This window comes from Pituophis catenifer, unplaced genomic scaffold (assembly GCF_029215685.1).
Source record: "Pituophis catenifer annectens isolate HBS135680 unplaced genomic scaffold, rPitCat1.0.hap2 SCAF_13, whole genome shotgun sequence".
Lineage (NCBI taxonomy): Eukaryota > Metazoa > Chordata > Lepidosauria > Squamata > Colubridae > Pituophis > Pituophis catenifer.
In genome coordinates, this window is record NW_027256893.1 from 1816818 (window position 1) to 1831637 (window position 14820).

General features: G+C 48.0%; 1 protein-coding gene across 4 annotated transcripts in view; it reads left to right on the forward strand.

Moving 5' to 3' along the window:
• The window catches only part of KIFC3 (kinesin family member C3), a 37704-nt gene extending 24776 nt beyond the window's left edge, over nucleotides 1-12928 (forward strand). For 2 of the 4 annotated variants that reach the window (XM_070952918.1, XM_070952919.1), the window contains exons 13-19: nucleotides 2823-2953; nucleotides 3525-3648; nucleotides 4849-4978; nucleotides 6586-6815; nucleotides 8677-8811; nucleotides 10206-10338; nucleotides 12605-12928. In XM_070952918.1, coding sequence (XP_070809019.1) covers nucleotides 2823-2953; nucleotides 3525-3648; nucleotides 4849-4978; nucleotides 6586-6815; nucleotides 8677-8811; nucleotides 10206-10338; nucleotides 12605-12630 — 909 coding nt within the window. In that variant the 3' untranslated portion in view covers nucleotides 12631-12928. Of the gene's footprint in view, nucleotides 1-2822; nucleotides 2954-3524; nucleotides 3649-4848; nucleotides 4979-6585; nucleotides 6816-8676; nucleotides 8812-10205; nucleotides 10339-11238; nucleotides 11272-12604 lie in introns of all 4 variants that reach the window. The other 2 variants (XM_070952921.1, XM_070952922.1) reach the window with 2 other exon arrangements.
• The last annotated feature ends 1892 nt before the right edge of the window (nucleotides 12929-14820 follow it).

Below are 14820 nucleotides of genomic sequence, written 5' to 3' on the forward strand. Positions count from 1 at the left end.
TGCTGCATGATGGAACTTTTGCTACCTACAATTTGGAAAATCTGTTGATGCAAGCTAAAATTGCATGTCTTGCTGTTTTTTTGCAGTCACAGTACCCTGTTGACCCATCCTCAGTGTCTAAACTTTTAAGCCATTCTGTACCTGTACATTTAATTTTTGGGACCCTAAGTGAAGAAGTTTGCATTGTTCTCTCTTAGATTTTAGTCCCTTTTTCTCTAGTGTATCAAGAGAGACTTCAATTGGTTTTCTGTCTTCTAGAATATTAGCTGTCCCATCCAGTGTTGCCTGCAAATTCAGTAAATAGGCTCTCCTCGTCTTCACCCAAGTCATGAATGAAAAATGGAGAGTAGAGAAATTTGTCCTCTTGTATCATGTCATCCACTTGTCCCTCCTTCCAAGCCATTGAGCGGCTCTACTTGAGTGCACGTTTCAAATCAACTCCATATCCACGTAATTGCCAAGAGGTCTAGCCCAGAGTTCGCTGGCTTGTCAATCAGACGGCCCAGGGCTCTGTGTCCAGGGCGCCACTGAAATCCCAAATGTCTGCCACGAACCCACCAGTGAGCCTTCTGGGGTGTGTTGCTTATCTGCAGCTAATCGTGTTTGGGAAATAGATGGTAACAGTGATGAAGGCAATGTTGTGATCAACATCACAAAAGTGCATGTAGTGCACATAAAACTAAGGGGAAAATAATAATAATACCCAGAAAATACCCAGAAAAGCTAACGGGGTCGGTTGTTTCAGTGGTGAGAGAGAAATAGAAGAATGAGAGGTCCCTGAGGCTCTCTGAGCTTCATTGCATTCTTGCAGATGTTTCATTACTCAAACGAGGTAACATCATCAGCGTTCTGATGACAAGCACATTTAAGGCTTCGGAGACCTGAGTAGTTAGTTTCCAGTCATATTTCCCCATTCCAGTGGCAATGGGGCAGAAGAATTGATTGATCGATTGATTCATTCATTCATTCTATATAGACTCCTGTGATGGACTACTAGAATAAAGTGGCAGATGCCCAGGAAGGAGGGAGCACATTCCAAGGAGGGCCGGGGGCCCTTGCCGAGGCAAGAGACAGCCGGGGCTGAGGAAGAGATTTAGGGTAGCCACTCCTAGAATCTCTCAGGGTATCTCTATTGGGGTGACAGTAATAAGGGTTAAGTCTGGCAAGAGTCTGTCTATTGGTGTGAGTAAATAAAGACTTACATTTGGATTGTGTTACATCATTCTTGGACAGGGCCTGACACTGCTTATTTCACTTTCATGACTTTGGGTGGCTTGCAATCAAAACATAAGGAGTACCAAAAAACCCCAAAATAAAAGAACAATTTATTGTTGTTAGTTGCGAAGTCGTGTCCGACCCATCGTGACCCCATGGGCAACATTCCTCCAGGCCTTCCTGTCCTCCACCATCCTCTGGAGTCCATTTAAGCTCACGCCGACTGCTTCGGGGACTCCATCCAGCCACCTCGTTCTCTGCCGGCCCCTTCTTCTTTTGCCCTCAATCATTCCCAGCATTAGGCTCTTCTTCAGTGAGTCCTTCCTTCTCATTAAGTGGCCAAAGTATTTGAGTTTCATCTTCTTGTCATCTCTTGTTTGCCTTGATTCATGGATCTTACAAGGCCCTTCGCCATGACAGGGCAGTAATCCATGAAGAGGAAAGAACAATACACAATACAAAACGTTTAAAAGAATTAAAAACCATACACTGCAGTCACTGGGAAAGCACAACCATTCAAGAACAGCACAGCCATTTGAGGGGTTCCACACCATTTTCTGACCTCCAGGCCAGATGGCCAAGTCAGCTTTTCAGGTCCTTGGTAGAAAGCTCCAGGTCCTGAGGCAGCAGTTAAGTCTGAACACCAGCCTGAGGAGAAAGGGCAGCGCCATCGCATGTGTGATTATCACTGAGCTGGCAAGTGGATTCACTATCACAAAGAAGGAGAGTTTTAAACTCTTGGTTTAATGGACCACTTGCTCGGGATGTGAGGAAGAATGAAACCAATAATTTGCACAAAGCATTCACATTAATTTGGATGCAGTAAATTTTATCCATTATTTTGGGGTGATGCTTGGAAGAGAAGCCTGTCTAAAGTAAACTGAGGTCTGTCAAACCAAGATTAACCAAGATTAATATTTTGGAAAATATATCAAATAATTGACTTGGCCTTTTTTGAACTGTTCCAAGTTGAAAAGGCACTCAAATCAATTTCCAGGAAGGGTGGTGGCAAAAAGAATTGTATTAAGAAATTGGAATTTTTCCAAATGTCAAGGAATGGTTTTTGCAATGTGTGATCTCTGTGTTTTGAGAAAGGCAACATTTTCTACTAATCAGAATGGAACAATGTGTGTTACTATGGCAGAGATCCTGGGATACCTTGCAATGATTTCTTTCATTGTTGATCTTATGATAGCAAATTCATTGGTAAACCAGTGACCAGTAATGAAATACTGGAATGAAATGAAAATCTTAAAATATAAGATAGATTCTTGTTTTTTTCCTCTTAGTTTGTACTTTTAATTGCTTTCATTTTTTTTTCTTTAAGAAAATAAACATATTTTTTTAAAAAAATGAAAGGATGGGGGCTTGACCTCCACCAGATCCTCGACCTAACTTTCTTTCCGGGGTGCTCCCTCCCTCTAGGACTTGGAAAAGAGAGCAGGGATGGAGTTGGCAGGTCATGAGAATGCCAAGGTCCGTTTTTTTTTCAGGGTCTCCCTCAGGCTGCCCCTTGGGGTATCTCTAAAATGGCCACTTCCAGTTTCTTCTCTTGGAATTCCTTCACTTTTAACATCAACACGACTCATGTCTGCCTTTCTCATCAGGGCAGCCCGGAAAACCCCGGGATTAACCAGCGGGCTCTGCGGCTTCTCTTCTCCGAGGTTCAGTCCAAGGCCCCCGACTGGAATTACAGCATCACTGTCAGCGTGGCTGAAATCTATAACGAGGCTCTCAGGTAACAGCAGGAAACCAGCCTCTCCAGCAGGTGTGCCCTCCGTGGACATGGCTGGGAAGAGGGGCTTTGGTGGGTGGGAAGGGCAGCCCCTGCCTGCCTTGGATGGAGCAACAGTCACATTTTGCGGTGGTGGTGGGGGCCTTCGGAGTTGCACTTGGTGATCTTCCAAAGCAGCTCCCCCCACCCCCACCCCCAATCACCCAGCTCCCTCTCTCTCTCTCTCCCTCCCCCCCCCCCCTCTCTCTCAACGCAAGTGAACAAACCTGCCTCAGGCCAGAGCAGCCATACTTGGTTGTGGTTTGTCTGACTTTATTTGAGTTAGAAAGTAAAGTTTTTGGACTAAAATGAGAGCCTTATTTCTGGGTTTTCCAGCAAAATGGCAGCTTCCCCGAAGAGCTGAATGGGATTTGGGGCTGTGCACTTTAAAGGAGAGGCCAATTCTTCTCTTTCCTTTTGCCTCTTAACAATAGGAAGTTGCTTCCGTCTTTGCATTTTGGTCTTTTGATGCCTTTTCCTTCTCCTGGGGTGAAGGCATTCTGCATGACCGGCACTTCCACTGTCTCCCTTTCAGAGACCTGCTTGGAAAGGAGCCCCAGGAAAAGCTGGAGATCAGACTCTGTCCAGATGGCAGCGGGCAGCTTTATGTTCCAGGCTTGACTGAGTTCCCTGTCCACAGTGTGGAAGACATCAACCAGGTTAGTGGGGGCAGGAGGGGCTTCCTGGTGTGCCAGTCCCACCCAAGGGGTCTGGGAGGGAAGTCCGTTCTCTTCCTCAAGCAGTTCCTGAGATGGAGCTTTAGCTGGAGTTTGGGCAAGTCAGAGGGTTGAAGATGAGGTTTTCCCACTCAGCCTCTTTAAGCTGCCTGCACTTCCAGAATGCTCCAGCCAGTTTGCTTGGGATTTTAACAGCCACCAATTGTGTGTTTAACTCTTGAGTGGAGGGCTCCCCCATGAATTGGTGCTCGGGTAAGAACAGCTGAAAAGTGGCAGAGACATCCTGGGTGCTCAGTCCTTCTACCAGACACGGATGAGAAAAGGAGGATCAGAAACTGAGCATGGCAGATCCAGCTTATTCTCTCTTCCCCCCAAAGCTGCTCCCAACCAAGAAAACTAAATTCTCAGACCTTTAATCCTGCCAGTCAGATCCGTTGCAGGGAAAAGGTGTGACAGAATCTTGGGTGCTGCGTAGATGCTCTGTATCTGTTAGGGCAGGGCCTATGTTCTGACCCAGCTCCCCAAACACGACAAACCCCCTGACGTGAACCCAAAATATTCCTTTATTAGGAATGCCGGCAGCCCTGGCAAAAGGTTTCTCTCGCAAGCTAACAAGTCCGGCCGGAAGATGAATAGTTGCCTGCCAGATCTATTCATCTCCACCCCCTGCCTTTTAACCCCAGAGCCAGGGTGGGGCTTCGCTAGCAGCGGTGGCTCTTCCGTCCCAAGGACCGGCCAATGGATTTCCACTGCTCTCCTCTCCTCTGCCTTCTGTGCATCCGTGCATCAGGCACTGGACCCAGCTGTTCCTCCTCTTCCTCATCAGCCACCTCCAGACCTGGAGGCTGTTGACTCTCCATCTGAGGGCTGACGGACGGCCCAGGTTCCGTCTCTCTCTCTCTCTCTCTCTCTCTGCCCCTTCCATTCCCTCTTCCCCTTCGGAGCTCTCAGGTTGCCTTGAGGCTGACCCTAACTCCCACGCCTCCTCCTCTTCCTCTGAGTTGGCTGCTGGAGGGGCCGGCAGCCGACAGGCCACAACAGCCTCCTTCATGCCTCTGATCCTGTTTCTAACACCCCTTGATGGAGGGAAGAGGTGGTTATGCAGGATTTTGCCAGTGTCTTTTTTTTGCAAACGTTTCCAGGCTGAGGGAATTCCATTACGGTTCCTCCATTTTTCTCCAGGTCTTTGAATTTGGTCATATCAACCGAGCAACGGAGTGCACCTACCTGAACGAACACAGCTCCAGATCTCATGCCCTCCTCATGATCACAGTGAGGGGAACCGATTGCAGCACCGGAATAAAAACCACAGGTTGGTATAGATTCCTCCCCTGATTCAGAATGAATTGCTGAACCAGGAGAATATCCTGACCATTAGCCAGGGGGACTGATGGGAGACGAGCGGATCCTAGTTGGCGCTCCTGCAGTAGCTGGCTGGGTGCTGAGAAAAAGATGGGATTTGCACTCCCGGGTGGCAGCCCTTTTGCAGTCACAGAACAACGGACAATTGCATCTCCTTAGTTTTCTGTAATACTAACATTGTCACTGAAGATGTTTAAGAAGATACTGGACAGCCATCTGTCTGAAACGGCATAGGGTCTCCTGCTCAAGCAGGGGGATGGACTAGAAGACCTCCAAGGTCCCTTCCAACTCTGTTATTCTGTTATTCAGTATTTTCCTAGAAAGCTTCTATTCTTGAGAAGAACTCATACTCACTTGAATGTTACGTCAGCAAAAAGGTGTAAAGAGTTCTTTACATTTTTCTGTAACGTAGGCTCTTTGTGAAGGGTTTTCTCAATTTTTTAAATATTTCCATTTTGTATGCTTGGGGGGAGGATTGAGGAACTACATTACAAAATTCCAAAAAGTGCAGATGGAAAGGATAATTGCATTCTAGAACTTAACCATACTTTTTTAGATGTTCAAATTAGATTGTTTCACATGAACATGCAAATCACACGAATTTCATACCCTTCCCTGCCTCCACAGAAGCACGGAGGAATCGAGGAATCGCGGCTTATTCAGGCAACCTAAACCCTCAGTGAGGCAGTTTGGCCAATGCCAGGGGTGGCCTCTGTGAAATGCTCCAGGCATCTGTCTTCAGCGGGGGCTGTGCTTGAGCAAGCTGTAAAATTGATAAAGGTGTAAGCTCTTCTTATTGGAAGTTAGTGAGACACAATGCCATGGCATGCGAAATAACAATAGTTATTCAGAATAGAGGAAATATTGCCATTTTTATGCTGAATGAAAAGAGGAGCAGCTTGCTTTCAATTTGTGGGTGGCAGAGGAGTCGTTTTATCAAGCCAGAACATCAATCCATCTTGTGTGCCATGGTGGTGCAGTGGTTAGAATGCAGGGTAACTCGCTGCTCACTGCCAGGAGTTAGATTCTCACCAGCTCAAGGTTGATTCAGCCTTCCATTCTTCCAGAGTTGGTAAAATGAGGACCCCGATTCTCGGGGGCAACTGGCTGACTCTGTAAAACTGCTCAAAGAAGGCTGTAAAGTCTTAAGTGCTGTTGCTATTGTGTGATATTGTTAAGATTGATTTCAGTCAGTCCATTTGGTGGATGAGTGGACCTCTGCAGCAAGAAAGTCTGATCTGAAAGGTCCATTTCAAAAGGCTCAGTTGAAGCCTCTGATGAGAGCCGTCTGTTCCGCAGAGACAGAAGGGGAGGCAGACGGGTGAAAGAGGGCATTGCCACAGCCACACACACACACACACACACACACACACACACACACGCACACACACGTGCTTTAGCCTTGCTCATCACTTGGCCTGCCCCCTCCCCGCCCCTCCCCTCCCCAAAAGATTACAGCCTTTGATATCTTGGATGGATCTTGGTCCTCCATGGACCCCATAGCTAAAAGAAAGAAGCTTTGGGCAACAGCTTCAATGTCTGCATTCTTATCTCCAGGGAAGCTGAATTTAGTAGATCTGGCAGGATCTGAGCGTGTGGGTAGATCTGGTGCTGAAGGGAGCAGGTTGCGTGAAGCTCAATACATCAACAAGTCGCTTTCGGCTTTGGGAGACGTGATCTATGCGCTGCGTTCCCGCCAGTCCCATGTGCCATTTCGGAACTCCAAGCTGACCTACCTCCTCCAGGATTCTCTCAGTGGTGAAAGCAAGACCCTCATGATGGTCCAGGTGAGCGTTTCAGAGAAAGATGGACTTGGGTTTTTCATTTTTCAGGTGATCCAGGGACAAAATGCAGGGTCCTGATTTTGCATCAGATGCGCCCGCTACTTTGCTCTTTGTTTGACGGTTATGTTATGGCGTAGGAATCCTGTACCTCAATGGTTGACGTTGCTCTCCAGCTGACCCTTTTGGGATCATTCAAAAAATGCTTTTATAGCTTGGCTGGGTAACCTCCCCACTGTGCATGCCTGCCCTGCTCTTGACAATCACCCAATCCTCCTTTGAAAAAAGCAACTGGAGGCCCCTCCCAGAGTCCAGAGCCTGCCTTCCATTGTGCGCATCGGTTGGGCTCTGGGCCACAAAGCACACACGGGGACAGGACCACGTGCACACTAAAACTGGTTTTCTGAACTTGGATCTTTATTTATCTGAAGCAGCATTCCAAAAGTTGCTCCCAAAGTGAGATGGGAAGCATATAAATATAATAAATACGTAAAAGCTCAAAGTAACTCCCAAGTCTCCAAAAATATCTCAAGAAACCTTAAAAGGGATACCCCTCTGACCCCCACAATAATTAGTGGAGAATAAAATGTTGCTCCACCAAATTCTTCTCGGTGCACGTTCTTGCAGTTGCTACTCGGTGCACCACTCTGGCTGGCCAAAGGGGCTGATGGTGTCTGGTTACATGTTTGGAAAATATTCAGGGCTGGTTGTGGTTTACCACACTGACAGAATCCAAGCTGGGGGTGGCTCTAATGGATCCCAAAAATGAGATTGGCACTCTCTGTCCAGACACAGTGCAGAAGCGCCTTTGGTGGAGATTGGAGGTTGGAGAAAACCAGCCAAACCAGAAGGACGAGAAGGAGTAAATGTGTCCTTCCCTAATCAGACAAGTGATTTGGCCATTTCAGTAAATTCTTTCATCTTCCCACTCCATTCCTCTCTTGTGACTATTTCTGCAATTGTCCATCTTCGTGCATATTGTAGCCTCACTGCAGTTACAATTTATTTATTTATATTTAGATGTCACCCATCTTGTCTTCAGGGCGATGCTGGGAGTCCTTGGGCTAAAAACGTGATGAGAATTGGGATTTCTGTGGCTGAACGATGTGGTCCTAATGTGTGGTGTCATGTGACCACATCGCTTAGTGACAGCAATCCCTCCTTGCTGTCGCCAAGTGAAAATGGCAGGTTTTTATGTTAGCATTTCCTTGCAACTTCCTGCTGCCTTCCAACAACCAAGTTGGTGAGGGAGCTGGCAGGAAATTGTGTGGTCCAGGCCAGAGGGAGGGAGGGAGGGAGGGAGGGGTGCGCAGTGATCAGAGAGACATAGCAGCAGCAGCAGCAGCAGCAGGAGAACTCGGGGTGGGGTGGGGGAGGCTGCTGCCCAGTGGGAGAGGGGAAGGGTGTGAGGCTTGACAAGGGTGTGTGGGTGACAGGGAGGCACAGTGGGATCACGGGGTTGGGGTGGGGAGGTGAGGTGGCTTTATCTGGTGTGCGAATGGTGTGCTTGTAAGCTCCTGAAGGGGCCCAGGGCAAGCTCCTCCCAGAGCTTGGGAGGATGAGGGAGAAGGTTCCCAGCAGTTTCTGCAACTTCCCTGCTGGCTTCCCTTTCAAATTCTGTTGGGATTTGGTTTTCTTGTCTCACCTGTTTGCTTCCTGAGAAGCTCCTGAAGTGGGGTCCCTCGAGCAGCCAATCTTGGCCTAGAGACGGAGCCAAGACCCCAGGAAGGCCAGCTGCCCGGCCACAAGAGCTCCTCTGGCCGGCCCTTTGGGGGCACCTGGGGTGGCACAGACGCAGCCTTCTCTTCCGTACGGGTGACTTATGGGCTCTGGGCTGTGAGTGCCATTTCCTCCTCTCGTTTCACAGGTTTCTCCGGTTGAGAAGAATACAAGCGAGACACTTTGCTCCCTCAAGTTTGCTGAGAGAGTTCGCTCTGTGGAATTGGGCCCTGGCACTCGGAGGGCAGATACGGGCTCCTGGACCAGCCAGGAGCACTTAGAGGTACTGTGATTTCCTGCCTGCTGGGCTTCCTGGGGGCCCCTGGTGAAGCAGATCCCTTCCTTGAAAGATGCTGTCCCTAACCCTAACCTTCCATTTCCCTCAGAGTTCCTGAAGCATGGGGGTCCCCATGCAGATGGGTGCTTGGGTCCCCAAAGGGGGTCCAGCCATCCTGGTTTGCCTCCTTAGCCTTTTCCAGGAAGGTGAGGGGTTGCCTCGGTTCAGGCTGTTAAAGAGCTTGGCTCGCTATGTCCTGATTGTGCCAGGCGTAACAGCAAGGATAGGTTTTCGAAGGCAGCCTCCGTGCGCCTGGGTCCCGGTGGCAGGTGGACGAGGGCCCCAGCCTCACACATCCCCCAGGAGACACAGCAGGGAAACTGCAACCTGCCTGCTTCTGCCATTGGACCCTTGCAAAACTTGAAGCACGGTTCAAGGTGGGAGTGCAAGTTTCTGACTCCCCCCCTCCGCAAGCTCCAGGACTGAACAGGGCAGTTTTGAGGATTTGGGGTGATGCAAAATGGTCTAAGCCTAAAGCTGCAATTTTGTGCTCGATCCTCTTCTTCGTCAAGGTGGCCACAGCGCCAGTCCCGTCTGTTGGGGATCTGATGGCTCTAGGCTAGAGGGGGAAACAGCCTGCCACAGCCCCTCTGAGCTGAGGGTGAGCCCTGAATGGGGAGCACCCTCACATGGCCTTACAGCAGGGGAGGCCACAAGCAGCCCCTTGGCCAGGTGGCCACAGCAATCTCTTTTTGGCCCTGAACTCCCCAACTCTCGGGAGCAAAGCGGTTGAATTTTAGGGGTACATTTTTTGGGACAAAGACTGTAAAATAGGATTGGAAATGGGAGCAAATGAAATGCTCCTCTTAAAACTCTCCAGAGCTACAGCAAAAAGAAAAAAAAAGCCAGCATCTCTGTGCTCAGGGTTCTGGAAGGCTCTGTGCGGCCAGCTGGAGAATGGCCGAAAAAGGTTGCCCACTTGCATTTTCCCAACCTGCAAAGTTTCCTCAAAGCTGCCCTCCAAGACATGACAGGCTATAAGTCACTTAGGTGTCTGTCCCGTGTCCCTGGGTGCAACTGCCCTGAGGGAGGGAGCATGGAGCACTTGGTCCAGAGAGTTCCTGTTCTGCCTCGATGTGTCTGGTGGAGCCCAGTTGGCTCAGCATCTCATCTAGGCTGGTGGCTTCCGTGGCTTCCCGGCATGGACATTTCCTTTATGGCCACTCTCAGTTCCAGCCATGACTCACCACTGAGGGAGGGATGGCATCTTTCACCAAGTGGGATCTGAATCTGGTGTGGAAAGGAGTGGGGGGGGCGTCGGGGGGGAGATCTTGGTTGTATGATTGCTTTGGCAGACGGAGCCCCTGTCACATCATCTGAAGGAACCTTCCTGGTAACAGCCACAGTTCTGTTTTCCTGTGGCTGCTTGTCTCCAGGTGGAGCCCTCCGCCGCCCTTCAGCCCTGCATCCGAACCCAGCCTTCTCCTCGAACGGGGCGATCGAGCTCACTTCGGGCAAAGCCCCCGAGTGCAGGTAAGAGCCCTTTTGGTTGCAGAGCTGCTTGGCTTCCTCCAAAGAAGGAATCACTGGTTCCATCCTTCCCCAACAGTCAGGCTGGGCCGTGGGGATGGAGCTTCCTGGGCATCTGGCAGGAGTGCCCAGCAAGAGTCCTCCTGATGCCACCAAAGAATCCCCAAACCAGGTGGGCATCCTTTCTTGCCACAGGGATTTTTTTTTGTTTTTGTTTGTATCCTTGTTTGTTTGTATGCCTAGTTGGGAACACATGGCTGCAAATTACCCAACACTGCCCAACTGTGCTGAGGATGGGGGGGGGAGCTGCCCTCTCAGCATCTTTCCCAACACCCCCTTGGCAGAACAGCCCGAGGCTTTTTGAGGGCAGCGGTTGTAGCCCTCCCCCCCTTGTCAGAGTCGTTCGAGCCTGGAAGATGTGAGACATTCAAGGCAGAAGAGGGGAAGAGACGAGGTGCTTATGCCTGAGGGTACCATTGGGCTGAGAAATTTTGGAAGGGGATGGAGCCTCCCATCTGTCCCAAGGGGAAAAGCAGCAGAGTGCCCGATTCGGCCAAAGAGGAGCTGGGTTTGAGGATGCTTAAAAGGAGTTGATGGTCATAGCCGTGTTGTGTAGCAAAGCGCCTGACAAGTGTGATGGAACAGCAGACAATATAGAAGCCTCTCCTGTGGTCACGTTCATTGCCATATATCATCCATGTGGTCATGTGTGCATCTTCTTCACAAGCTTCACTAGAAACACGAGGCATCCGGTCAAATGTTTATCTGCTTATGTTGTTAGCCAGATACTTCAGGGAAGCTTAACAATCATCCACAATATCTTGGTGTTCCATTAATCAAAGCAGCTTTTGTATCCATTTACTGCTTTATGAGACAAACTTCAGTTATTCCATTTGATTTCAGCCTGGAATTAAGAGAAGCTCTGTTTGCCTCCAGGTGAGTTAAATACACGCCCGGATCACAAGATCTTACTCTGATTAAGAAGACGTTAAGTTCTGCTGTGGCCAAAATGAGAAGGAAAGCAGGATCGATGCTGCCTTTGGGTGTCAGTTGTTCCTTGTCTCTAGAATTAACATCAGACTGAGCCGGGGACAAGCATGAAATCCAAAAATTTCACTTTCCCCTTTATTGCATTTTATTCCCCTTGCATTTTATTCTTTGTAACCCAACTGAATATTGGAAGGAATTGTGTAATGCAGCCTGGACTTCTGTCTGCCAGCCTGCTTACGATCCAAAATCAGAATGGTGCAGGACCAACAGGTGTTACGTGTGGCTGAAGTTGGCAGAAAACAGACTTCAGAAATGGGCCAGATGGGGTTGGGACTGCAGAGGGCAGAAATTCCAAAAATTCTCCCCTGGCATCCTGGTGGGGCAGTGGAGGGGGGGGAGAGCAGAATTTTTGCAGTGTTCTCTTGTGAGCCCCCTCCTGGTCATGTTCCCTTGCCCACTTTGCGATGCCTGGCTTCTTGCCTCTCAGTCTGATTTAATTCTGCAGTCCCTCTTCTGGTTTACCTGCAAGGACAAACACTACAGAAGACAAGTACAGCAAAAATAAACTTAGGCTGGAAACCGACGTCCTTTGCATGTTAAAATAGACTAGATAGATACAAACAAATGCATTTTTGCTTTTTACAAAAGTAAAAAATGGGCAAATTTGTCCTGCTTTATTCCCTTGTGCTGAAATGCTTTTGCACCTGGCTCACTAAGTGGCTTTCTTCAGGTTTCTCCTCTGCTGGGTTGTGGAAGCACCTCCTGCTCCCCCCCCCCTCACAGCCCCTCTTGCCTCTTGGAGGCTCTCAGCTGCAGATGGAAAAACAGCTTCATTGTCTGAAATGCTTCCTGTGCAGCAATCACAGATGTGATATTGAAGGAATGATTTGTACTGAATGAGCCAAACTGACCTTAATTCTAGTAGGTTTTGGGACGTAGGGTTTGGCAGTTTTCAAATACCCAGAGTAATAAGAAATAAAGTGCAGATTTGATTTTGCTCAGAGGAGACAAAACAAATAGAACTACTTGACCCATTGACCTTAATGGGTATAGTCTAGGAATAATGAATGAAGCCTGCGTGAAATTCCCAAGTCTAAACGGAAGGCCTGCATCATTTAGATTGACTCTTCCTTCCGCGGAGGTTCTGCACAGGGAAAGTTTTGGGTGCCGCATGCAGGAGCTGGCTAGCCTGGGTGCCTGCAGCAAAATGGTTGGTGTGTTGGGCCTCTGTTCAGTGGGATTCTCTGCCAGAATTCATTTCTGTCTCTGTTTGTTTTAGGGAAACCAAGGCCAATTCCTCTCTGAAAACTGGTCGATGTCAGGAAAAGCTGTTTTCAAAGGGGACTTTGGGAAACCATGCCGGCTTTTCTAAATGTGCACCCTGGACTGGGACGACAGCACAGGGTTTGGATCGGTCATCCCCATCCACTGCTGGCAGTGGAGCCGGGTGCTTTGAACCATACAGACTTCAGGGAAGGGTCACTTCCTGATCAACAGATTTTTAACACATTTCTTTTAAAAGAGAGCAGAGGCGGTGAACACAGACTTTGCTTTTATGTACCCTTTCCCTTTCATTTTTATTTGAATAAAAATGTTGCACCCAGTCGGAATTCTTGGAAGTCCAGAAACTTATTGCTAATATTTTATTTTATTATTCTATGTCTGTCATCTCAATCTTACATGGTACCGAAGGACAATATGAAAACTATGATTGAAATACAGTCAGGCAGCGCTGAAGGAGTTCCGAGTTAGCCTTTCATCTCAGACACTATTAACTCTTGGCAGGGCCTAAAGATATGGGCAATCCCCAGGTTACGAGCGTTCCCTTAACGAACGTTCAAAGTTAACACCATCAGTGCCCCCTAGCGTTTCTGAACAATGCCCAAAACTACTATTCTTTTAGCACCACGGCAGTTGTTCGCCCTTACAAACAATCGCAAAGGCTCTGCAACATTCGGACTTTTAAAAAATCCTTCATAGAGTTAAGTGTTGGACAGGTTGCTGGGCTGATGGCAAATTCCATCTCCCCCCCTCAAATTTGCTCTCTACCCCACCCTACCATCTTTTTGGTTATCAAATTGATGTAATCGTGTTGGGTTCTTTTTCATTGTTTATGTTATTCTATTATTTTACTTCTGTTTATACTTCTTTCATTGCTTCCTTCTTATTGTTGTAAACCACCTAGATTAACCCCACAACGAGATAGGTGGCAAATTAGATTAAACACAAACTATTTGTTAAATTTGAGAATACAAATTAATGGATTTGCCTTCATTTCTTACATTCTACATTTTCTTAGTAAGAATGTCTCTTAGTAAGAATGTCTAGTAAGGTTACATCAATGAATAGCTTAAGAGCATGAAGCAATCTCCTCAAAGATACAGACTGGAAGAAAAGAATCAGAACAAAACAATGAATTTAATTTAGGCCCTCACCCATCTGGGTATTACTTTGGTTGCGATATATAAATAGCTGATGGCTAAAGATGATAATCGTATTACTCTTGACTAAACTGGTATCTCAAAATCCTCTCGCCATTTATGGGACACGTGATAAGACAGGGTGGAATCCTTGTAGTTTTAGCTGCTGCTTTGGTCAGGGTGAGGCATGTTGAGACATTCAGCAAAACAAACTGATCCTCAGCGATGAAGCAGTCCGGAGGAACAAAGCAAAGGAAAACTTTCCAACATTTCTTTAGAGATGGTTCGAATTGGTAGCCACCTCCTTTCCTCTTAAAAGACAGAAAGTGGTCCTCAGCATGATTTTTAAAATATAAATATTAAATCTACAAATGCAGGTTGAGATAGCTTGTGTGTCTGTGTGTGTTATATATTTATTTATTTTATTTATTTACGCAATTTATATGCCACCCTCTTCTCAGGGCGGCTTACAAGAAGGAAGAAAAATTACATAAAACAACAAATCAATTTAAAATTAGTTAAAATTAATTAAAAATTTAATTAAAATTATTAAAAATCACCCCAATGGATTCAGCCCATTTGGTGAAAGAGCCACGTCTTCAATTCACGGCGGAAGGAGAGGAGGTCAGGGGCTGTCCTGAGGCCGGTGGGTAGCCCATTCCAGTGGGTCAGTGCTCCCACACCGCTGGGAGCTGCCAGCCGACATTGTCTGGCTGATGGCACCCTGAGGAGGCCCGCTCAGAGCGCACCGGACGATGGGAGGATGGCAGGAGGTGATCCTGCAGATACCCCGGGCCTAAGCAATGTAGGGCTTTATAGGTGAGCATCACCACCTTGAAACGAACCTGAAGAACCACCGGTAGCCAGTGCAGCTCGCACAGGAGAGGTGTCACACGGGAGTATCAAGAAGCCCCTGTAACAACCCGCGCAGCCGCCTTCTGGACTAACTGTAGCCTTCGGGTGCATCCCAAGGGCAGCCCCATGTAGAGGGCATTACAGTAGTCCAACCGAAACGTAACAAGGGCATGAGTGACCGTGGCAAGGGCATCCCGATCTAGGAAAGGACGCAACTGGC